General features: G+C 36.0%; 1 protein-coding gene across 21 annotated transcripts in view; it reads left to right on the top strand.

Annotated features, from left to right (window-relative positions):
* nrxn1 (neurexin 1) overlaps positions 1–25,150 on the top strand; it is a 919,306-nt gene that overhangs the window by 301,053 nt on the left and 593,103 nt on the right. For 13 of the 21 annotated variants that reach the window (XM_031902198.1, XM_031902191.1, XM_031902199.1 and 10 more), the window contains 2 exons: positions 1,747–1,770; positions 2,749–2,910. In XM_031902198.1, the coding sequence (XP_031758058.1) occupies positions 1,747–1,770; positions 2,749–2,910 (186 nt within the window). The remainder of the gene's footprint in view (positions 1–1,746; positions 1,771–2,748; positions 2,911–25,150) is intronic. The other 8 variants (XM_031902195.1, XM_031902194.1, XM_031902193.1 and 5 more) reach the window with 1 other exon arrangement.

Genomic DNA, 25,150 nt, shown 5'->3' with positions numbered 1-25,150 from the left:
GAAAGGTATACAGTATGTAAATACAGCCATAAGCACTGAGTCCTCTATCAAAAGAAACACAGGATTTCTTGTCTCCTTTTTTGTAAACATGTTCTTGGGTATCTGACTTCCTCTCTCAGAAAAATCCTTCATTCCCGGGGACAGTTCTCTCCTTTCTCCCCTCTCCCGCTCCCCCCTCCCATAAGAATGCTAAGAACTCCCTCCTCCCTTAGGAATGTGTGATCCAAGCTTCCAACAGCTAGAGCTGTATCAGGAAGCTACTTAAAATGACTGCTGTCTTAAACAAACGGAGAAAGCTTTTAGGGTACTCAGGTATAGTAAAGCTTTCTGCAGAATAAATATAGCGTTCTAGGTGGCACTGATGTGGCGAATCTATTCGCAGTAAAATGCCAAAATGACTTTCCTTCACCTTTAAACTATTTTTGCTAATATTTTTTGTAAGAAAACCCCTGTTTGAAAAATATCTATTTAGAGGTTATAGTCGATGTCAATTTTCATGATATAAGGCTTAAACATGAAGAAAATGATTTATTTTCCTTTCTTCTCAGCTATCAGTAGGGTGTCATTTGCTTTAGCGTTATCATTGTTGCCATCGGATGGATCGATATGTTAGCTGCACACCCTGCCTTCTAAGATTCTTCAGTAGTCCCGGCGGTTTTGATAAATCATGAATGATACAAATCCTCTCTTTTTCTTGCACCAGGGAAGATAAAAAGGTTTTATCTTTTAACTAATAGAATGAGGAATAAAGAATATTGTATTTTTATTTACAAATTTATTTTTGGGTCGGTGTCTTAATGCCGACCAAACCAGAGCATGTAATTAGGAATATGATATTCCAAATGATATAACCATCCAAGCTTATAATGACACAGAGATGATTGCATTGGATACAACAACAAGTACAATTAGCTTCCAGATGTTTAACTCTAGCCACACAACTAAGCCTTGCTAAATGCTAAAAAAAAAATTAAAAACTTTCTAGATTTGCCTCTGCTCATGGATAGTTTAAAAACATACAGATACTTAAACTAAATTCTCGATAATAATCGTAGAAAAGCAGCCAAGTTGGTGCATGTTGTACAAGGCAGTTGCAGAAATCCATTCAACTCATTATATGTGTCAGGATCTTTTTTTGCTTTGTTTCATTGCAGTAATCTGTGAGCCTAAAGTCCGTCAATATGACCGAAAGACGTTTTGGAGTTGAAAAGGATTCCTTGAGAGCTGTAAATTCAGTAGTAGGGGGTTGTAAACAAAAATTCTGATTTTTTTTTGGAAAAAAAAATATATATATATTCATAAAAATACAAAGAGCGATAGAATTCTTGTTGAGGCAGAGGCCAGCCTGAAGCATAAAGGCATAATTATCCTTTAGCCATTTTTAATGTCTGTCAGATGTATTTAGCGAAATGACAAAAAAAGGGTAATGTGACCATGTGTCTGTTTTTGTTCAGTACAGAGCTGATAAGTTATAAAATATATTTGCAGGACAAATTATATTGCAGTCGCCTCGGTAGAGGCCTACTTGTTAGTCTGCTTTTTTTCTTGTAAAATTTTTTTGCCCTTTTTTATATGTTACTAACATGCTTAATAACTAACATGTCATTCATGGAATGTTTCATTCTACTAACCGTTACCTGAATCAAAAAAATGTACTAACATGGTAGTAACCATCATATTTTTTAAGTAACAATCGTTATTATGTTCACAGTTTTTAATTTCCTTTCTCCCCCCTTCTCCACAAAGCACTCAGGCATTGGACACGCTATGGTAAACAAACTACATTGTTCGGTAGATATCATTCTAATTGTTTCTTATTTTGGGTTTGCCGTGTGTTTTCTTTCTTTCTTTTAACTGTAGACATCATTACTAAAGAGGAACTGCGGTTGGTACTCTTCTGCTTACTTTGAACTCCTTCTTTTCATCTGTTGTTGACCTCTTTTTTTTAACCTGTCCCTCTCAAGTTGTTTTTTTTTTTATTTATTTTTGATTTTATTTTGTTACTTTTATTTGACTCACATGTAAGGGCTTCATTAATGTTACTACCGTTTGCATCAAGCTGTGATTAACCAAAATAAAGCTTATATTTGGCTAGCCTTTGTGGCTACTGGCTCAGCCAGATTCCAACCATTCATAAAGCATGGCACAGTGGCTTGCATTGGAAATGATAGCAATGTTGTAGTACATCCATACATCCTTATTCATCACAAGCAAAAATTTTTTTCTTGTGTTCGTTTCCCTCCTGATCTGTTGTGTTCTTTAGCATGGGCACATCAGAATGTGCTTCTAACAATTTTTTTTGCATTTTTTCCTTTTTGCATGCTAGTTAGACACTTGCATGCTTAATTGCTGCTGCGTATTCGTCTTCCAGTGCTAACAGTGGTGGTGCTTATTGCCGCTTTGCATCATTTATGTTCCCAAATGCACGTTTTTATTAGTCAATGACAGACTACTAAACTTACTAATACGTACAACAGCTAAACTAACCTAGAAAGCATTTTACTAACACCATTTTTGTGTCTGCTAAATAACTGTTCAGTTGCTGTAGGGACAATACTGACACTAGCTCATTGATCAGACAACAGCAGTTTAGAACTCTTAGGGGAAGTTGAATTTTAGAACCCAAGACAAAACTTCAAACAGACATGAAAATGGATCTCCAAACTAGGTCTAAAATCAGGCACATCCCAGAAATGCAGTATTTAGGTCTGAGTATAGCGTGTCCTTTCCCTGTGCTTTGTTATATAGGTAACAATTTCAGTGGATGGAATTCTGACCACAACAGGCTACACACAGGAAGACTACACCATGCTTGGATCAGATGACTTTTTCTATGTTGGAGGTAGTCCCAGCACAGCTGACCTCCCTGGGTCGCCAGTCAGTAACAACTTCATGGGCTGTCTGAAAGAGGTACATTTTTTTGTTCCTATTGTATTTTGTATTTTGACATAGTTTGTCTTCAGTTCAATAAGTATATTCCCTGACACATACTGGTAAATCCACATAAAATAACGCATCATGTAGGTTAAACAATGCTACAGATTACAACATCAAAACTTTATGTTCCAACCACGACCCTCTGCAGTGGAAGAGAGCTTCCTAATTCTTGCATCCTGCATAGTCCTCCTCCATCCTACACATTATCACCCTGTGTTTTCCCTGTACAGGTATGGGATCCCTTATCCAGAAACCAATTATCCAGAAAGCTCCAAATTACGGAAAGGCCATCTCCCATAGACTCCATTATAAGCAAATAATTCTATAGTTTAAAAATGATTTCCTTTTTCTTTGTAATAATAAAACAGCACCTTGTACTTGATCCCAACTAAGATATAATTATTCCTTATTGGAGGAAAAACACGCCTATTGGGTTTATTCAATATTTAAATGATTTTAAGCAGATTTAAGTTATGGAGATCCAAATTAGTGAAAGATCCCTTATCCGAAAAACCCCAGGTTCCGAGCATTCTGGATAACAAGTCCCATACCTGTATAGCTGAAGTTTAACTGTTGAAGAAAATTCAAGAGATAAAAAAAAGGTTTACTTGTTCTTTAACCTTACCAGGCCCTTGCCCAATGCCTACTACTAATGTAAAATACACACACCACTTCTTGGCTTGAAGTCCAGCATATAGTCATATATTACAGAGGTTTTCAGACTTTCCACCATTAGCCCAGGCATCATCAACAACATCAAGACATAGATAGGGTGAACTTTAAACTAATTAGGTGATATTTGAAGTTATTTTTGTTTGTGTTGGATATTTCTGGAACTATAGCAGGCATAGTTTGGCACAACACAACACTTGAGTTGTGCCAAATGCTTATTTATGTTTTTAGAGCATTTTAGACTTGGCATGTCTACTATTGAGTTGTATGAAGCTGGTTTCAATCTATATTTATATTTTTCAGTTGTTATGCAATTGTAAAAAGCTGATTGTGTTAAAAAATGTACAGCCACAAATTAATAAACCAACTCCTTGATGTCATATTTGGGCTTTGGCTGTAAGGTTGATATACCAGTGATTTCCCTTATCGGTAACCTTGTTAAGAGCTAAGGGGGACCCTGAACAAAGATTGGTCCTCTTTGGGAAACTTGAACTAAAAAACAATCTGACAACCACCGCTTTAGAGGGTTCTTAACAGATCTCAGCTTCCAGACACTGACCTTGCATTTAGCACTGTCTAATAAAGATTAGCAAATTTCTCAGTTCTCTGTAACATGTTTCTGTATACCATTTGCAAAACAATTTGCACATTTTAAATCCTGAAATTCATTGAATTTCTAATTTTGTTTATACTGTTTTGTCTTGATGGGCAAGGGAATTAAAAAAGAGAAGTTGTGTTATTCTTCTGCATGATCTAGGCCACAAAGTGTCCTTAATATCCTCCTGAGGTCTTGATTAATATTTTTATGAAGGGGCTGAGAGAAGGTGGGGTTTGATCCAGATACTGGAGGCTCAAAGATTTTCCTTAGTTAGTAAATACTGTGTAAATTGGCACAACTAGTGCATGCAGGGAGCAGTGAGCAGGATCTATGTGTTTACTTAGATTACATTGCATCTGATTTTACTTGCGTAACATTGTGTGCTGATAGGCCCAACAGTGCATCTAAGTTAGATACAAGGCTAAAGGAGGCCATACACAGGATCTGCTCATTTGGCGACGTTGTAAAATGAGCAGATTTACCTCATGTGGCCACCTTGTGTTGGGCACTATTGTTATGATTTCCTTGATCCAATGATCAGATCGTAACAAAGGAACAGTCCAGCCTGTTGATAAAGCACCACATTAACCTCACCACCAACAGGAATTCTTAAACCTGCCTGATAGATATCTGGATGATTTACGGCCATCGGGAAGGGCCACATGGGTAGATAACCATGGGTAGATAAGATACTAACTCTGTATAAAGGGGTCAAATGAACAGCTAAAATCTGCCCATGTCTGCACCATATTCACCAATGTAGACCTGTAGGCACTCAGTTCTAGAATAAAAGAGAGAAAGTAAGTATGATGCCTATGTGTTTTCATGGCTGCGACTATGTATTCATTTCTGCATCTAGAAATAATTGTAAATGAGTACTTTTGTTTTAAGCAGAAGTGTTTTTTTTGTTTGAATACAATTATCATACAATATAACCTATGAAACTATAGATACATCAATGATTTGCAGAATTTTTGCCCACATAATAGACATGGAAATGCAGATTGTAAGGAAATACAATGCTGAATTTCTCTGTAATATGTTTTAGCATTTATGCTGATTCTTTATAGTCCAGGATATTAAAGATTTATTTCCTATTTTAAAATTTTAGACCACGCAATTTTAAAGCAATGTCTGGATTTAAACATTTAACATTCAAGGTAACGGAACTGTGTCTGGCAGAGAAGAAGGCTGTTTGAGCATGAAAATATGCATTCTGAATAGCTGAGCAGTTGTAGGAAGGGTACAGATATAGAACAAATGAAAGAAATCTCTTCTTAGGCAGAAACAATGTTTTATAATAAATAAAGAGAAAAAGGCGCCCCCCACTGAGTAGGAGAGAGGTAGGATCTCCTTGCACTTACATGAAGAAAAACAATATGAATAATGGAATTGCTTCATCCCAGAGATAATTTTTCAGTCATTTGTGGCATTCTTAGTCATGGTAAATTCATACTGATTCCCATCTTGAAATTGCCCAGGTCAACCTGAATTGCAAGCTATAAACTGATCTATTCTATAATCATATGCTTAGAAAAGACATGTGTATAAAAGAAATGCAATATTTGATTAATTGTGTTGACTGTGCCCCTTCACGTACCTTTAATGATGAACATTTGTAAACTTACCCCTGATTCCGAAGAAATGAGGATGATTTCTTAATGTAGTTCTCATAAAATGAACAGAGGTCTCCCTTACGCGCTTTCCTTGGGCCATTCCTTCCTTTTCTGTCGATGCACAGCCCAAACACAGCACTCTTAGTTCAAACTACACTACCCCTACCCCTAACAATATGACATTGTGATTGAAGGGAATATAAAAAGTTATTATGTGGTTAGTATGAAAAATAACTAACTTTTTTCAGGGAAAAGACCCAGATACATGGTTCTAGTAATAGTAAAAGATTCAGTTTGGCTATTTCAATGGCAGGACACCATTTTTGCCATAAAATAAAGCTGGTGCGTTCATGTAGAAGTCAATGTGAGCTGTCGAGGTTACATTTTTAGAGATTTCTTGATTTTGAGTTTCTTGAATTTTTTGAAAGTTGGTAGATTATTTGAAAACAATGAGTAGAATGTGATTTTGCTCCATTTAAGTTTATTCCACGTTTTTAATTGGTTGAGTGTTTAAGATTCAGATTTTTAAATAAATAAGCACATTCAAGTTGTGTAAGTTTTCAAAAAAACTGGATCCATGACAAATATGCCTCCCTGAGCTTTGGCCCATGGGTGTTTTAAATGCAGAGAATACATTTCTCATCTTTTCTTAGTTCCCTAAACTGCTTCCCATTCATTTAATTGGGAAAGAGACTGTCTATGGTATGTAAATGATGGATATCTTATGAAAGTCATGAATGTCATTATTGCTAAACAGCTGGTACAACTGTGTATTATAGACAGCACGTTCCCAGTTCAAGTGAATAGAAAGGGGATGAAAAATGGTTAAAGTGGCACCTTGTGTTATCAATACAGGGAGGACAACCAAAGACGGTCTAAATAAGGCAAAGTAGGACACTAGAACAATGCCCTGAACTTGCTCATATGTTACATAAAGAAACACTGTACAGAGGTTTAATTTCAGTTTGTTACTTACCTCCCCCAATATTATATTGCTTTTGAGAATCAGTAAACATAACAGGAAAGGAAATTTCAAGATCAGCAAAACCAAAGATAATGCACATTAAATAAAGTACAAGGCAAAACCTCTGATGGAAGATAAGGATTGAATACAGGGCAAGAAAGGTAAACTACATGGAAATCAAATGAAGAAAAAGGCAAGGCATAAGGTTAAAACACAGCACTATTGACTCTAGTGAAGCTCTGACTGACATTTTGATTTGTATAAATGACTTTAAAGTCAACAGTAGAAATTGAAAGAAATAGCTGAATGTTACCTTTAGGGGAGAAGACACACAGGGCGATTAGTTGCCGAAAGTTTTAAAAACTCGGTAATGACAGCGATTTAAAGATAGATGATAGTTGTGCCAATTATTTTCCCCCTGTGTGTTCCCCCTAAGTGCTCATTCCAAAAGCCCGTGCACTCCCATGTGTACTGATCTCTGCACTGAGCACTGGATAATAAATAAATGATTCCACCGATTCCTGCACTTATGGTTTTTAAGGTGTGGGTCACTTGCAGTTCTGGTTTGTGTGTCTGAGGAAGGTTTGTTTGTCTCTGATTGTGGCACCATTTTCTGCACTTAGGGTTTTTAAAGAGGCAGTTCTGCTTTGTTTGTCTCTGAAGAAGGTCACTTGATGTTACCAAAATGTTGGATTTCAATAAAAATACTGATGCTAAAACCTGTAATTGTGGTGTATTTTGATGGATAGATAGAAGTCCTCAGATATGTTCTTCAATGAAAGGTTGTTCCTGGGACTTCATGGAAGATACTGCTGCATATTTTTTTTTCAAGGTTTATATTTAAACTTGTATATGCACTACATTTCGATGTTATACTGTTAACTCTTTGCATATGCACAGTGGCTTAGAATACTTTGGTAATGTTGGTGAAATATCCCAATTGTTGATATCCTATCCTGATAGCTCACCCATACTTAAATACTTGCAATATAGGTCATATATTGTTGATATGCAGTTGATTATTACAATCACTGTCACAGGTTTCTATAGTTACATGGATTCTACCAATGTGTATGCTGTGGTGTGTAAATCACAATATCACAGTTGTGCAGGTATCTGAATAACGACTTGGAATATCTGGAGTGGAAATTTTGCTTTAGGGCCTGTTAGACAGATGGAGCGCAAGGAACTATACATTTTATAATAAACTAAGTAATGTCCCTGTCCATTATAATCTATAATTTACTATAATATATGTTTGTGTTTAATAATATGGTGTGGCAGTATTACATACAACAGGAATGCTTTAATGGCTTAGGCGCCAATAGTTTTTAACATACATTAAGGAGCAGATTTATCAAAGTGTGAAATTAGAGCTCACCATAGTTAAATTCCCCTGCTCTCTATTCATTTTGATGGGATTTTTAGAGGCTCATTTATTAATAGGTAAAAGCTAGAGTCTACCATTAGATAAACAGGCCTCTATAAATACCAAAGAAATGAATAGAGAGTGGGGGAATTTTACTGTGGTGAGATCTCATTTCACGCTTTGATAAATATGCCCCTAAACGTACAGGAACAATTTTATGCATTTTGGGATAGGAATTTTAATTTTAAAGAGAGTATGGGGACAGTGTAGGTGAAACAGTAGAAATTTTGATTTTATTGTGAAATATTCCAGTTTCATGCAAAAACAGGTCCAGCACACAGATCCAGATGCAATTGGGGACAAGACCTCCTGTAATTTATTGTGTAAAAATGGCTACACGCAGTGACTGGGTGATTTTGGAATTCCTATTTCCCCAAACACGGTGACTTGGATGGCAATTTCAACTGTTTTGCTGCCATATTTGACCTACTTAAAACCATTGTGAACAAAATACCTGAAATGGGGGTCCATTTCAGGTATTTTGTTCACAATGTGCCTTTCCCCTGAATATAGAAGCAGGAACCATGTATCAAAATACACTAATGCAACTTTATTCTAAGACCCCTATTGATAATGGGATAACACTAGTTTTCTGGCCCATCTTATATTACAGGGGCTCAAGGGTGTTCAAGCACAATGTTAACAGTTAAGCAACCAATACAGTGATGTGTTTCATAGATTAGAACTGTAACTAGGGTTGACTAACACATCTCTACTACACTCTTTCTAGAATCCCAGAGTCTGTTACCAGAATCATTATAGTAAATTGAAACCCTACTATATATCTGGGGAAGCTAAATCCAAATACAGGTCTGGGATCCTTTATCTGGAGACCCATTATCCAGAAAGTTCAAAATTACAGAAAGGTCATCTCCCATAGACTCCATTGTAAGCAAATAATTCTAATTTCTGAAAATGATTTTCTTTTTCTCCATAATTTTAAAACAGTACCTGTACTTGATCCCAACTAAGATACAATTATCCCTTATTGGGGGCAGAACAGCCCTATTGGGTTTATTTCATGGTTAAATGTTTTCCTTTTCTCTGTAATAATAAAACAGTACCTGTACTTGATCCCAACTAAGATATAATTACCCCTTATTGGGGCAGAACAGCCCTATTGGGTTTATTTAATGGTTAAATGATTCCCTTTTGTCTGTAATAATAAAACAGTACCTGTACTTGATCCCAACTAAGATATAATTACCCCTTATTGGGGGCAGAATAGCCCTATTGGGTTTATTTAATGGTTAAATGATTCCCTTTTCTCTGTAATAATAAAACAGTACCTGTACTTGATCCCAACTAAGATATAATTAATACTTATTGGGGGCAGAACAGCCCTATTGGGTTTATTTAATGGTTAAATGATTTCCTTTTCTCTGTAATAATAAAACAGTACCTGTACTTGATCCCAACTAAGATATAATTAATACTTATTGGGGGCAGAACAGCCCTATTGGGTTTATTTAATGGTTAAATGATTTCCTTTTCTCTGTAATAATAAAACAGTACCTGTACTTGATCCCAACTAAGATATAATTAATACTTATTGGGGGCAGAACAGCCCTATTGGGTTTATTTCATGGTTAAATGTTTTCCTTTTCTCTGTAATAATAAAACAGTACCTGTACTTGATCCCAACTAAGATATAATTACCCCTTATTGGGGCAGAACAGCCCTATTGGGTTTATTTAATGGTTAAATGATTCCCTTTTGTCTGTAATAATAAAACAGTACCTGTACTTGATCCCAACTAAGATATAATTACCCCTTATTGGGGGCAGAATAGCCCTATTGGGTTTATTTAATGGTTAAATGATTCCCTTTTCTCTGTAATAATAAAACAGTACCTGTACTTGATCCCAACTAAGATATAATTAATACTTATTGGGGGCAGAACAGCCCTATTGGGTTTATTTAATGGTTAAATGATTTCCTTTTCTCTGTAATAATAAAACAGTACCTGTACTTGATCCCAACTAAGATATAATTAATACTTATTGGGGGCAGAACAGCCCTATTGGGTTTATTTAATGGTTAAATGATTTCCTTTTCTCTGTAATAATAAAACAGTACCTGTACTTGATCCCAACTAAGATATAATTAATACTTATTGGGGGCAGAACAGCCCTATTGGGTTTATTTAATGGTTAAATGATTTCCTTTTCTCTGTAATAATAAAACAGTACCGGTACTTGATCCCAACTAAGATATAATTACCCCTTATTGGGGGCAGAACAGCCCTATTGGGTTTATTTCATGGTTAAATGATTCCCTTTTCTCTGTTATAATAAAACAGTACCTGTACTTGATCCCAACTAAGATATAATTAATCCTTATTGGAGGCAAAACAATCCCATGGGGTTAATTCAATATTTAAATGATTTTTAGCAGACATAAGGCATGGAGATCCAAATTATGGAAAGATCCCTTATCCAGAAAACCCCAGGTCCCAAGCATTCTGGATAGCAGGTCCCATACCTGTACTACAGTTTTAGTTCTGTGTTACTCAGCCACCAAGCTGTAGTTCTAGTCAGCTTTCCTAATGTAATCTCTCTCTATATCTAGTATACAGACTTCCCTCACAAGAAGTGATAGGTACAGGTTAGTAAGTTCCCTCATTCCTTCACTTACCTACAATGAAGATCATGAAGGACATACAGAGAGTCCCCCAAATCCAAACACCTCTACTACACTCTTTCTAGAACCCCAGAATCTGTTACCAGAATCATTATAGTAAATTGAAACCCTACTATATATCTGGGGAAGCAAAACCCAAATACAGGTCTGGGATCCCTTACCCTTATGAAGGACATACTGTACAGAGAGTCCTCCAAATTCAAACAAGCCTCCAAGCCACGACCCCATTAAAAATTACACAGTTTATTAAAAAAAGACAAAGCCATGAAAGCCAATGTTAAAAATAAAATGGGATAAATGGGATTATTTATACATGTTTGCTAAGAATTTAGCTGTTATAGTTTTTAACTACTTAAAGCTTTTCCTATAATGAAGGCTGAGACCCAGGTGGAACTGCAGTATGCACTCTGAGCTGTATTCACTGTAGCAAAATGAATAATTGCATTGTATACAAGGCAGGCATGTGCAATGAATTGAAATGTAGGCTCATATTAACAGAAGGGAATTACAAAAGAAACAGCTTGATGTTGGAGCCTGATATTTTCTCCTTGATAGTGCAATTTATATAACTGTGCTGATTTATGCCATGAAAATATTGCAGTGGTCTTTGCAAGGTAGATTCAAATATACAAGTATATTAAGAGGATCTCCTGTAGTACAGCTCATTCATGTCTCCTACGGCTTAATACCCTCAGAGAGAACACAAAAGGTAAAGAACATTTCTGCAATATTAGAACTCTGGTAAAGCTGAGCATTATTAATACACGTACAGTGGAATTGAATGAATGAAATGTAGCTTTTCAGGTTTTATAAATAAATCTCCTTCTATGAAGACTTTTTTTTTTTAACTCTTTGCCATGGCTCAGCTGCAATATGGATACCTTGCTTCAATATTTTGTATAGTGGGCACATTAGGAAGCAGGGAGTTACTGGAATGGTTCACTGGTCTGTTAATTAATTTCAGCCAAGGTAACAAGGCTAGGTATCATGTGTCTTGCTGCCCATGGCCTCATTTCAATTCCCCATCATCCCAGCCTTAAATAAGTTGTATCAAATTTTTCATGAAAAATGATATGTTGTCGAGTCCTTCTTATTGATTAAAATAAAGTGTTTTCCATCCCAGGGGAATGGTTTGCACAAAACTTATTTTATTTATATGTCGACAGAAAAACATTCACAAATGCCCGTGCTTGTATTCTGAGCTGCTTGGATTCAGCATAGGCCGGACATGGGCATCCCCTCCTACAACACTTGCATTCTATGGGGTACATTTATGATGCTGTGTAAAAAATGGAGTGAAGCATTACCGGTGATGTTGCCCAGGGCAACCAATTAGCAATTAGATTTCAACAGTTAGAAAACCAAACTAAAGCAAAGCTGCTATGAGTAACAGAGAACCTTTCCACACACCCTTTGGATCTCCAAAATGATTAAGTGCCCGGTGCACACTGCTGGAGGGATCGGCACCCTCCCAAAACCAAAGTAGCAACAAAATGGAAATGGCACTCAGAGGTGCAAGAAAGGGAGCAAGCCCTTAAAAAACTTTATTACGGAGGTGCGGCACCTCTGCAATAAAGTTTCTTAAGGGCTTGCTCCCTTTCTTGCAGCTCTGAGTGCCATTTGCATCTGTTGCTCACTCCACTTTTTGCTCAGCATCATAAATATAACCCTTTGTATGATGCACAAAGGATGGAGTACCAGCGGATTCATGGCCTCTAGAGCCGTATACCTAACTCCGTCATAGTGTCTCCTCTCCATTGCCAAGTGAAAGTGCTATGTTCAATAAAAAGTGATGGGCGCAATGTTGAATAGCACTCGTGCCCAGAATTAGTAAATGAGTCCTTTAAGGTTTCGTGTTCCTCAACCAATATATTTCCTACAGCACAGCTGAAAAGCAATTACTGCTTGTTATTAAAACAGTTTGGGAATCACAGCTGGGGCTATTAAGCAAAAATCTAAACAAGCAGAGACTGCTAAACTCCCATTTCAGATGCTGCCTGTTTATCTTTTTTTCATAACATAAATTCATAATAAACATGCATTTAACTATATTAGCAACAGTGGCCATCAAATTATGGTTATAATCAGCACTAATGATGTTCCATTAATTTGTTTATGTTATAGCTTATTCTGTTTCATGATGTTGATGGCATTAAATGCCGATTCAGTCGATTGCTATGTTTTGACAATATATGACAGTTTGTCTTGTGTTTGTCATTTTTGCTTTATTTTAGGAGTTTGCCATAGACACCATGGCATTCAGTTTATTGTTCTTGTTTGAAGAAGTTGAGTTGTATTACTAGATTGTCATAAAGGCTTTGGGATTAGTCCTCACAGCCAAAACTTTGCACTCAAAAAGATATAAGCTTGGCCAGTCAACATTACCTTGTAATACTTACTGACTTAATGGGAAATGTTGATGGAGCAGTCAATGAAAATGCAGCCAGATGTTGGTAGATACCTGCAATAAAGGAGTCAGGGAGATGTAGGACATTGAGCATGTGACCCAAGGCAGGGCCCAAAGCCCACTTATCTTAGAAGGATCCTCTAGGAGTTTGCCATTGACATCATGACATCCATCTTATTATTTTTTTGTTTTGAGAGGTTGTATTACTGGGTTGTAAAAGAAGCTTTGGAAAAGGCCTCATAGGCAGAACTTTGCACTCAAAAGGATACAAACTTGGTTAGTCACATTACCTTGTACTACCTACTTACCTGCTGTCAAATGTTGATGCAGATGCATCCAAATGTCAGGAGATACATGGAGAAAAAAGTTCTTCTCAGGGAGATGTGGGGCATTAAGCATGTGACCCAAGACAGGGCCCAATCCCACCAAACTTAACAGCATCCTTGCTTTATGTTACTAAAGGAAAATTACTGACTTCAAACTCTTCATCCCTTCATGTATTAAAAAGCACATGGTAGAAAGGCAAAGTTATTTATACCCTTGTACAGCCTATTTAGCTTGGTATGTTTAAGAAGCTTGTTGAAAAGATAGAAAATAAGCTATATAGTTATATTATTAAATTGCATATCTATTATTTGATTCTTTGATGCATTAGTACTATAGTTTAATACCAGCAACCACATTTAACTCAATTCCCTCAACAGACCTGCACTAAGGCAAATTACTCCCTAGTTCCTCAAGTACCCCTAAATAAATATAAGGGTTTATTAAAAATCTGACAACTTGCAGAAGCCACATAGGACACAGTATAAATCCTTACCAGTCCACCTTATGGGCCAGTTCCAAACTCCTGAACTTCGAGGTCTAAAGCATCCACACAGAGAAAATCATTTACTGCTCAAAAGGTGCAAAATGTAACATTATTTGAATACAAAACCACTGAAATGCATATCTGACACATAAATGTAAGGCACCAAATGCATAAATGCTATGCCAGATGTATAAACTACATTGCCCCAATCTCTATTTCTAAATTAGTCCACTAGTTATCAACAGGAGGTATCTTTTCAGCTCTTACCAAATGAATTGCTTTGTTTTAATGTCATATAAAATATTCTATTGGGTACATGATCGTGCCTTGATCCTTTGTAACTTTGGCACATTGTGTATTTTCATGGACTGAACAACCCCAGAGCCTGGACTTTAGGGTACGTTATGTATTTGAACCCCAAAGGAAGTTTAATTGTGTCACGTTTAACAACATAATTGTTTTTTTGCATGCATTCTTGTCTTTCACATGTATCCATAATGGGGCAGGAAAAACATTTTGATCTCAGTGTCCTTCAAAAGAAGAATTATTAATATGTCCGTGACTTTGTGACCTGTTAAGATATCTCACCAGTAAATCATGATTGTGTTTCTCCCCACCTCACTGGGGAGAATTGAATCCCTTGTTTACTATATGAGATTCTCTAAGCAAGCAGGAAGCAATAATGATAATAATGTGCATTCATATATGTGTGAACCCCAATACTTTGTATGCGCTACAAAATACATGTTACGCAGCAATGTCTGAGTAAGAATTGCTAACTTAGATGTTTGTAAAGTGCATGGATATTAATATGAGCCCCATACAGGGGTATTTTTAGTTTTTTGTTATGCCAAACTATTTTGCATTCTGGTATAAAGTTTAAATAAATCCATGGACCTAATGGGGTACCATTAAAGGGGACCTGTTACCCAAAGAAATAATTCCAAATCATTTTCTATCATGTAAGTTGAGAAAAATAAACTTTACTTACGCTATATAAACTATTAATTATAAATTATATTCACAGTTTGTTTGCTTCAGTCTTGGAATTCACAATCACAGCAAGTAGTCAGGTGCCATTTTGTGGGCACTGCTACTAAGTTTTGTATCACTCCCAAAGTCTTGTGTGTGTGTTTGAATGGGAGACCTGATGCCCATGTCCATGCTACAAAATTAGAGACTTTTAGCAGGGAGGGGGAATATGAGGAGGGCAGTGACATCTAGGAAGTGCTAAATGAAAAGTGAAAGTAATTGACTGCCCCGCCTTTATGCGCAAAGGTGGGGCAGGTAATATAAGATTGACAATTCATGTATAATATGTATGTATGTATGTTTTAGTAACAACAAGGTTTCATATTTAATTTGCAAAGGACTTTTATTATACAGCTTTTTATGTGTGGGTGGCAGGTTCCCATTAAGCTCTGTAGCTGATCTGTAATGGTGCACTTTGCACCTCAATCTCTGCAGGAAAACCCACTTTTGAACTTGCACCACTAGGCAGCATGTTAAACAAATTCCAATATTACATTACATTTATAGACTACTAATATATTGCCTGTCTATTGTCAGTTTAGTTAAGCTATAATGATCATCAGTGGAAACTTTGTTATCTGTATAACAGCCTTTCCCTGTGAGTGAGTCAGATGCTTAGAACTCTTTAAAATAAACCCTGAATTTGCTTCTTAATTTCTTTATTATTAAGGCATTGTGATATGCCTTCTTGACCTTTTCTAGACGCATCAACTGGAAGCAAATGCTATTTCTAGGCAGTGTCGTGCTAATTACCTCAGTGGTCAAACTAGTATAAAGTTAATTGGCGTTGCTATGGTTTTTACCAATCAACTAATTTAGATGCATGGCATACAGAACTGTTTCTCTTATTTTCACAAGAATGTTGTTGATTTTTATATTTTTAATGAGCCAACATGCTGTATAAATGAGCCAAGATATTCTGCAGCATAACCTTCAGAGTTACAGAAGCTTCACTGTGTTATTCATTAGTAACTTATTCTATTCCTCTACTTTTCTAACTCCCAGCATGTCTGTCTGTCTATAACCATCAATATCTATTCATTGATCAGTGGATCAATCTATCTGTTAAAGACTAATGCCACAAAGCGATTCAAGTTGCTATATTTCACAAATAATAATTGTAATGTATTTGTATTAGGGCATATATAGGATATTGTCCAATTAAATATAGTACAGAACTTAACAAATACCCCTTTCTCTTGCTGTTAACAGTAATATATATTTAAATTGAAGCTTCAGCTTTGATTGTCGTGTCTAGACTGTACGTAGATTGACTGTACTGAACACTATTAGAAATGCCTTGGGAGGCAAAATCAATATGGTAGCTGTTACTTATATAACATGTAACACTATAAACAGTGAATGTGACTACCTATTAATACAGAATGCAATAGTTAATTCTTATCCAATCATATTGGGATAGACTGCTGGAATTATACAAGACAGTCACCCATATGTAGTTGGCATATCACAGGGAATCAAGGTGGCCAAAAGAAAATATTTTTCTTGAATTAAAATGGCAGGACCGACTTTTCACCTTCTCACTTTAATAAATAAGCACTTTATCCTTATTTAAATCATTTTATACAAGACGCCACTATTGTTCTTCAACAGTGCAGCAAAAAATAGTGGTGCTCTACTGGTATATGAGCTTTTTTTCATGCAAGATCAACAAAATAGATGCCAAAAACGCACCTGAGTCCCTTATCTCACTCATGTTTAATGTCTATAGGTATTTTTGTTTTAAATAAAAAAAAAATAGAAAAAAAAAGAAGCAAAATCTAATTGTAGAATGTAAAAAAGATGGTAGAAGATAAAAAGCAATTAATGCCAGAAAATGTAAGTGAGAGAAGAACCTGAGAGTGATGCTTGTTAAGGAATAAATATGCCCTTTAGTGTCATCTGTACGTTCTTGTAACACAATTAGGTTATTACCCTGGTGATCTTGTGTATGCAAGAAAATCTAGTCTTGTTATAATAGCTTTAAATTGGGATTGTTATTGTTTTTATAGTGGGATTGTTTTTAGGTTTAAGCAGGTGGGGTATGTGTAGCACTCGATGGTAATAACTGAAGTGGATCTGACTTAATAAGCTTGAATTTGAAGCTTTCAACAGATTTTGATAATGCATTTTCTGGGTGAAAACAGGCAATGATAGCAAGGAGAAGACAATAGAAACAGAATGGGAAGCAAGAGTTGCCATTGACATGATTAAAAAAAAATGGTGGGTCCTGCAGACTGGTTCCAGCACCAATCCCTACCATTGCGATGCGGGTATCCATTGATTCTGATGTCACCGATATGCTGAGACTTTGTATGGTCGGGATGGGCACTCCTGGGTTTAAATTATGTTCACTCGTGACTAGTTTGCCAGGCATGGATTTGCAGCGAATTTCTGCATTTCAACATTGGCGCATTGTTTAGCAAAAAAAATTTGTTGCACAGAATTTTTTTTTTGTCGCACCTCAAATTGGGCGCATAAAAAATAGCTGAGGTGACAAAAAATATAGCTGGGGGTGACAAAAAAGACGTAGGCAACAAATGCGTTTCGTGAATTTTTTGCCATTTCGCTAATTTTCTTGCCGTTTCGCGAATTTTATGGCGAAGCGAAACGGGACAGATTCGCTCAGCACTAATGTTCACTTGGTGTTGGTGATGGGGAATGTTGTGTTGAAAAAGGGAAGGCGAGGTTCCCGAAATGTCTGTATCATTCTTACTGATTGCTCCCAATAAACCACTGCAGAGGCAGTTTCTGCACCAGCATAAACGTGAGTGACATCCATTTGTATTCTCATGGGATATGTCTGTAACCGACAGCCACGGTCTTCGGGAATGTGCACTCACAGTTTAGGAAACATATTGACTTTAGAGAACCGTTTTGGTGGACACAGTCGATTTTTTCTTATGTAAAAAAAAAATGGGGGTCGATGGGATGCAGCTGAAAAAACAGTAATGGTTTATGAAAAAATGTATGCAGGAAATGTAACTGGCAAATTCATATACAGTAATTATATTTGAATGAGGTTCTAGTAAAAAAAACAAAAAAACCTCATAGCGTTTTTTGACCTTTGAAATTAATCAATTTTTAGCCCTTATTTACTTTTAAGTTGACCCATGGTGTACAAACCAATTTCCATTTTTCCGGTTTTCTTCGAATGTCTTTGAGATTTGAAACATTCATTTTTTATTAAGTAGAATCTCCATGTCTTTTATAATGTGCTGCAGGTAAATTGAGGCTCTACAGATGTATTTTACAAAGCATATAGTTATAGCTGTAGGGAAAAAAAGCCAAATATTTGCATGAAGGAAACGTGCACAGAAGAAAGGAATATTTGGAATTGGATTTCATAGGAAACTGGATTTCGCTACTTATAAAAGATTTATTTGTAATGATTGTGCCTCCCTTAAATATCAGTATCATTTGAAGGCATCAAGGACAATGCAAATAAGGATTGCAATACATATTGATCCTAGTTATTGATTTTACTTCTTTAAACTAGACATATTCATGTAAACTGGTGAATAAAAGGAAACAAATCGATTGAACTGTAAATAAGGGTAAATATAAGTAGCTTATTTCTCAGAAATTTAAAGGGGAAAGGAACCCTTAATTATGGTATCAGGATACATGTTTTTGCACGTTCAGTGGATTGTACCTGAATAAGTATTTGTTTCATTCCAGTATTTAACATGTGATATATACACTGTGGTCTTTGGGGTATAGTTATCAGATGTTGCATTTCTTGACTTTATCTTATTCCATCGAATTGCCCATTCTTTTGTTTAAAGAAAAACTATACCCCCAGAATGCATACTTAACCAACAGATAGTCTATATCACATTAAGTGGCCTAATAAACTTACCAAACTGGAATATATATATCAATTAATATTGGCCTTTTACATCTTTTCCCTTGAGCCGCCATTTAGTGATGGTCTGTGTGCTTCCTCAGAGATCAGCTGACAGGAAATAATGCATTTCTGACTGTAACAGGAAGTAGTGTGGAAGTAAAAGATAGAACTTTGCCCATTCATTGGCTGATGTGACCTAATGTGTGCGTGCTCCCCGTGAATTTTACGATCCCAGGGGTGCGGTCCTTAGTACTTGAAATAGCAATTTTCTATTTAGTATAATGGAATATACTACAAAAAAGTATATTCTTATCAAAAAGGTTTGTTTAGATGAAGCAGGGCATTACATTAGGGCTATTTTTATAGATACCTACATTGTTCATGGGCATAGTTTTCTTTTAAAAACAATGAAACAGAAATCTAGATTTAATAACGTGAATATGAAATGCAACTGTCTGCTTTATAAGGAATCATCAGTAGTGATGAGCGAATCTGTCCTGTTTCCCTTCACCATAAAATTTGCGAAACGCCAAGAAAATTTGCGAAATGGCAAAAAATTTACGAAATGCATTTGTTGTGCGATTTTTTTTTTTGTCGCCCATGCTTTCTTTGAAGCGACCGTGCCCGATTTGACAAAAAAAAATTCCGTGCAACAAATTTTTCTGCGGTGAATTTTCACAGAAGTTTCGTGAAACAATTCTCCAATGGCGAAATGCTGAAATTCGCTGTGAATCCATGCCTGACGAAAAAATTCACTCATCACTAATCATCATTAAAACGAGACTTTTAATATTTTGCACGAGAGTTAGCATTAATAAAAAAACACGTGCCTGAACATTTGATAGGTCCCTTTTATAGAACAAGACATGTAAATGTTAAATTCTGTCCTTCTTTATAATACTATAAAAAGAAGACTTTTTCTGATCTTCTTCTAGAAAGGCAACATTTTCTACCCACCAGGAACTTTGGGTCAATATATATAATTGCCTCTGTAGAGACATGCATTGCGTTATCAGTGTCGGCTGGCTGAATGCACCCTAGTTGAACCAAGTTTTTATTTATTTTTTATCATTTGTGCACAAGGAGACACTCAAATTCCCCATGTCTAACATCAAAGATAAATATAACAAATGCTAGCCTAGAGAAAGATGCAGGCAGTGTTGAAAAAAAGTCAATTAATTAGTTTAGGGGTACATTTTGCTTTGAAATACATTTTTTATAAATGACTGTAATTCCTTGGCTGGCAATGAACATGTTGTCATTTACTATTTTTAGATTCAGTTTATAATATGTTATATAAGAAGTCACCTTTTGCTGGGAAAGTCAAAATGTAACATGCTAGATAGAGCTGTATGGATATTCCCAGAGAGTTGCAGAGAGTCAGCAAGAAGGTCCAGCCAACTAAATTCAAAAGGGAAATGTCATTCTTGCTCACACGCCTTACATCTTAGGCAGCTTTTTCTCACTATTCCGGATTTCAAGAAAGGGTTTCTCTTATTGCAGTTCTATTCCCAGAACTGGAAGGTTTTCGGATTGATAGCTGAAGCACAATATTCTATCTGTATTAATTACAATGACTTTTTGAACTGAGTCAATAAACATAGGTATCAACTAATCAGATGGATCCATTAGTAGATTTAAGAACATTATATTCATTGCATTTAGAGAGCCATCAAGAAAGGACCACAATGCAAGATTAGGTTTACCCTTAATTCTTAATATAATTACAGTTTTTAGAGAAATCATTACACGATTATAACAGTTCATGTTCAGTCAAGGGGACATTTTCATATAAATAGACCTTGGAAACGAATGACCAATAGACCACCCTTAGATTTACAGTATCATTAGCTTTGCCGTTTTCTCTTTGCCTTTTTTCAGTGCTGTAAAGAAGCAATGGGGAATGGAGGCATAGCATGCTAAGGTCTTGGCAACTCTGTGTGTTCTATGTGAGAAAGGTCAGAGGTGTAAGGTTATTCACATGAATTTTGCAGCTTCCTACATCTACCATCGTGCCATTTTGACGAGCAGCGTCTACCTGTCTTCTAACAGCTAATAAAATCCACCTTCTTCACAAAAATAGTTTTCTCTATGGATTCATGTGTTGTTCCTTCGGTTTTTGTAATTAGTATGATTAAAAACAGCTCTGCATGGGGTATCCTGTTTGAATCTATTTAATTGAGCCTTGAAGTTAGATAGGATCCAAGTGTTTCACAAGGGGCTTCACTATAACAATTTGCAAGTTCTAGCTTTCCTCACAAGTGTATCATTATAATTGAACAGTCATTAGCTCCTCTGTGGGACCTAGAATGTACATTTCTGTCTTTATTATATAGCAAAACGATGTGATTTTAGGAAGTTCATAAGACTGAGAAATTCTGGCATTTGGAAATTGTATTAATCAGATAATATGATGAGAAAAAGTGCTTATGTGCACTTGTACACATTGGGGCCCATTTACTTACTCACGAACTGGCCGAATGCGTCCGATTGCGTTTTTTTCGTAATGATCAGTATTTGGCGATTTTTTTCGGAAAATTATCGCGACTTTTTCGTTGCCATCCGAATGTTGAGTAAAATCTGGCGATTTTTTCGTAGCGTTAAAACTTGCGCGAAAAGTTGCGCCTTTTTCGTAGCCATTCCGAAAGTTGCGCAAAATGTTCCGATTTTTTCGTAGCGTTTGGATTCATTCAAGCTTCAGTATGGTGACTTTTCTTGGGCCAGGTTGGAGCTGCAGGGTGCCATTGAGTCCTATGGGAGGCTTCCAAAATCATGCTAAGTCTGAAAGTTTTGGCCGCCGCTTACGAGCGCTCAATAAGAAAAAGTCGCGACAAGATACGAGCGAATCGTAATGGCTCTGAAAAACTCGCGAAAATCGTATTGGTAACGAAAAAGTCGCGTCAATTTCCGAAAAGTCGTAAAGGCGCCGAAAAAAAACGCAAAAAATACGGAAAAGACGCAAAATGTTCGTTTTCCAATCGGAATTTTTCCAATTCGGATTCGAATTCGTGTCTTAGTAAATCAGCCCCATTGTGTAATATTATCTAAATGAGGGCAGTTAGGTACTTCATTTTAACTGTGCATTGATTTTGTCATTAAGGGGCATTTCTATCTGATGTCAAATAAATTGTAGATACAAGAAGTCCAGCCAATCACAATAATTGTTGTGAACAGAGCATCCCACAAAAATTCTAGCAGGGCTAGTCACTAGGCTTTCTGTTTGTTTATACGTTTTATAGTGTTTATCATATAAAGTTACAATGGTTCAATTAGGAGATGTTTCTATGTACATGATCATAATTGCTGCTAAGAGGCAAAGTTTGTAAGCTGTTAAGTGACCAACCAGTGTTCCCTGAAGACAAAAGGATCTAAATATATTATGCATGCTTCTGTGAACTTGTCATATTGTATTATTTGCGGCTTCATTGTATATTAGTTTCTCTAGTTGTAAACTGTGCAATTGCTGAATTTCTCTTTATTATTCATGCTTTATCATAAAACTTTAATAGTCAAATCTACTGCAAAAATTAATGACACTGGAATGCTTTGATTATATTACCCTTGCCCTGAACCCCCCCAGACATCTTGTCACTTAATCCTTGCATTTGCAGTCATTATTGTTTCTATGGAGCAGGCACTCAATTTCTTTATGCCAAGATTTAACAGATTAATAAAAATCATTTACTATGCTAGACCTGTGCACACACTATTTTAAGTACAATACTGCTGTATTGTTCTGCTGACAGTGGAAGGTTTCCATTTTATACCTTTTCTTTCTGGTTAAATGCATGGGATTATTGCCTGTGCAAAGGTTTAAGGATTAACTGGGTGACACTGGATAGTTACACAGTTTGGGTTGATTCAAGGCAATAGCCTATTAAGTTCAACCTCTCTAAATTATATATACAGCACACATACATATACAGACCTGTCATATAATAATCCCAGATTTGACAGTCTTTCTTTTTACTTTAATTATAGTTTAATTCCCTTTACCAGTGTAGTTGAATGTCTCTTCATCCTTTTCAGTTCATTAATATCCTTCTTAAGCCTGGGGTCCAAAACTCAATGAATACCCAAGGTGAGGCCATATCAGAGACCTATAAAGAGGCTAAATTATGTTTTCATCCCTGAAGTTAACCTCCCCTTTTTATGCAAGTCAGCACTTAATTTGCTTTAGTGGCCACTGTCTGACACTGCCTAGAGTTGCACAGTTTGTTATCCACAAAGATACCCAAAATCCGGCTTTTAACACATTACCATCCAATGTATAACTAGCTTGTATGTTATTATTATTTTCTAAAGAGCATAACCTTGCACTCATCAACCTTGAACCTCAATTGTCAGTTTGCTGCCCACTTTCCCAGTTTAATCACATCTATTTGAAAAACAGCAGCATCATTCAGGGAAAGTATACAGTAGTTTTGCTCTAGTAACGATGAATAGGCATTATTATTATTATTATTATTATTATTATTAACATTTATTTATAAAGCGCCAACATATTCCGCAGCGCTGTACAATGAGTTGATGAGGGAAAGGAAAATGATGCCATGTAAGTGATTGCATTCTCAGAATAATTGCTATATAGATCTATTGTGATATATTGATTAAGGCGGGATTTTAGAATAGAATTATTAGAGATCTTGTGAGAGTATTACAGGCAGAAATAAAGCAATATTATAACTACTCTAAATTAGTTGAGTCTCAAAATAGCATTATAAAGAATTATATAAAGAAACTACAATTGAAAAAAAAAAATCACCTTTACTGATATCTCTCAGTCTCATTTGGAAGTGTTGTAGTACACCCTGCAGCAAAATAGCAGTATGTTACTTTCTAATTAATTCTAATTAAGTTATATGTATTATTACATATTACAATTTCCAAAATTCTACAAAGTAGGTGAAAACCATGACTTGCTTTTATTTATGACATGCATGACACCTGCTGGGTTAGGAGACCATACCTAATACTTAAATTATTTAAGTTTAAATTTAAACTTAAAATTAAAGAATAGCACCCCTCCAAGAGTTTGATTATACTGTACACAGCTGGCATTTTAACAAATCAAGTCACTGACTAAAGAAAAAACAACAGATGTTGCAGAAGAATAATCTAGGTGAGCTGTGGCTTCTGTTAAAAAAAAAAAAGTAGATTGGTTGAAATGAGTAATTTTCTTGTGACTATGAAATACAGGTATCAGACCCCTTATCCGGAAACCCATTATCCAGAAAGTTACGAATTATGGAAAGGCCATCTGTACCCAACTAAGATATAATTACCCCTTATTGGGGGCAGAACAGCCCTATTGGGTTTATTTAATGGTTAAATTATTCCCTTTTCTCTGTAATAATAAAACAGTACCTGTTACTTGATCCCAACTAAGATATAATTACCCCTTATTGGGGGCAGAACAGCCCTATTGGGTTTATTTAATGGTTAAATTATTCCCTTTTCTCTGTAATAATAAAACAGTACCTGTACTTGATCCCAACTAAGATATAATTACCCCTTATTGGGGCAGAACAGCCCTATTGGGTTTATTTAATGGTTAAATGATTCCCTTTTCTCTGTAATAATAAAACAGTACCTGTACTTGATCCCAACTAAGATATAATTACCCCTTATTGGGGGCAGAACAGCCCTATTGGGTTTATTTAATGGTTAAATGATTCCCTTTTCTCTGTAATAATAAAACAGTACCTGTACTTGATCCCAACTAAGATATAATTACCCCTTATTGGGGGCAGAACAGCCCTATTGGGTTTATTTCATGGTTAAATGATTCCCTTTTCTCTGTAATAATAAAACAGTACCTGTACTTGATCCCAACTAAGATATAATTAATCCTTATTGGAGCCAAAACAATCCTAGTGGACCTGGAAAACACCAGGTCCCAGGCATTCTGGATAACGGGTTCCATAACTGTACAGGTATGGGACTTGTTATCCAGAATGCGTGGGACCTGGGGTTTTCTGGATAAGAGGTATTTCTGTAAAAAAATTATTTAAGCAGTAAATAAACCCAATAGGATTGTTTTGGCTCCAATAAGGATTAATTGTATCTTAGTTGGGATCAAGTACAGGTACTGTTTTATTATTACAGAGAAAAGGGAATCATTTAACCATGAAATAAACCCAATAGGGCTGTTCTGCCCCAATAAGGGGTAATTATATCTTAGTTGGGAT

Source organism: Xenopus tropicalis, chromosome 5, assembly GCF_000004195.4.
Source record: "Xenopus tropicalis strain Nigerian chromosome 5, UCB_Xtro_10.0, whole genome shotgun sequence".
NCBI classification, from domain to species: Eukaryota; Metazoa; Chordata; class Amphibia; order Anura; family Pipidae; genus Xenopus; species Xenopus tropicalis.
Note: the sequence above shows the minus strand (reverse complement) of the source record. Positions and strands in the feature narration are given on the sequence as shown.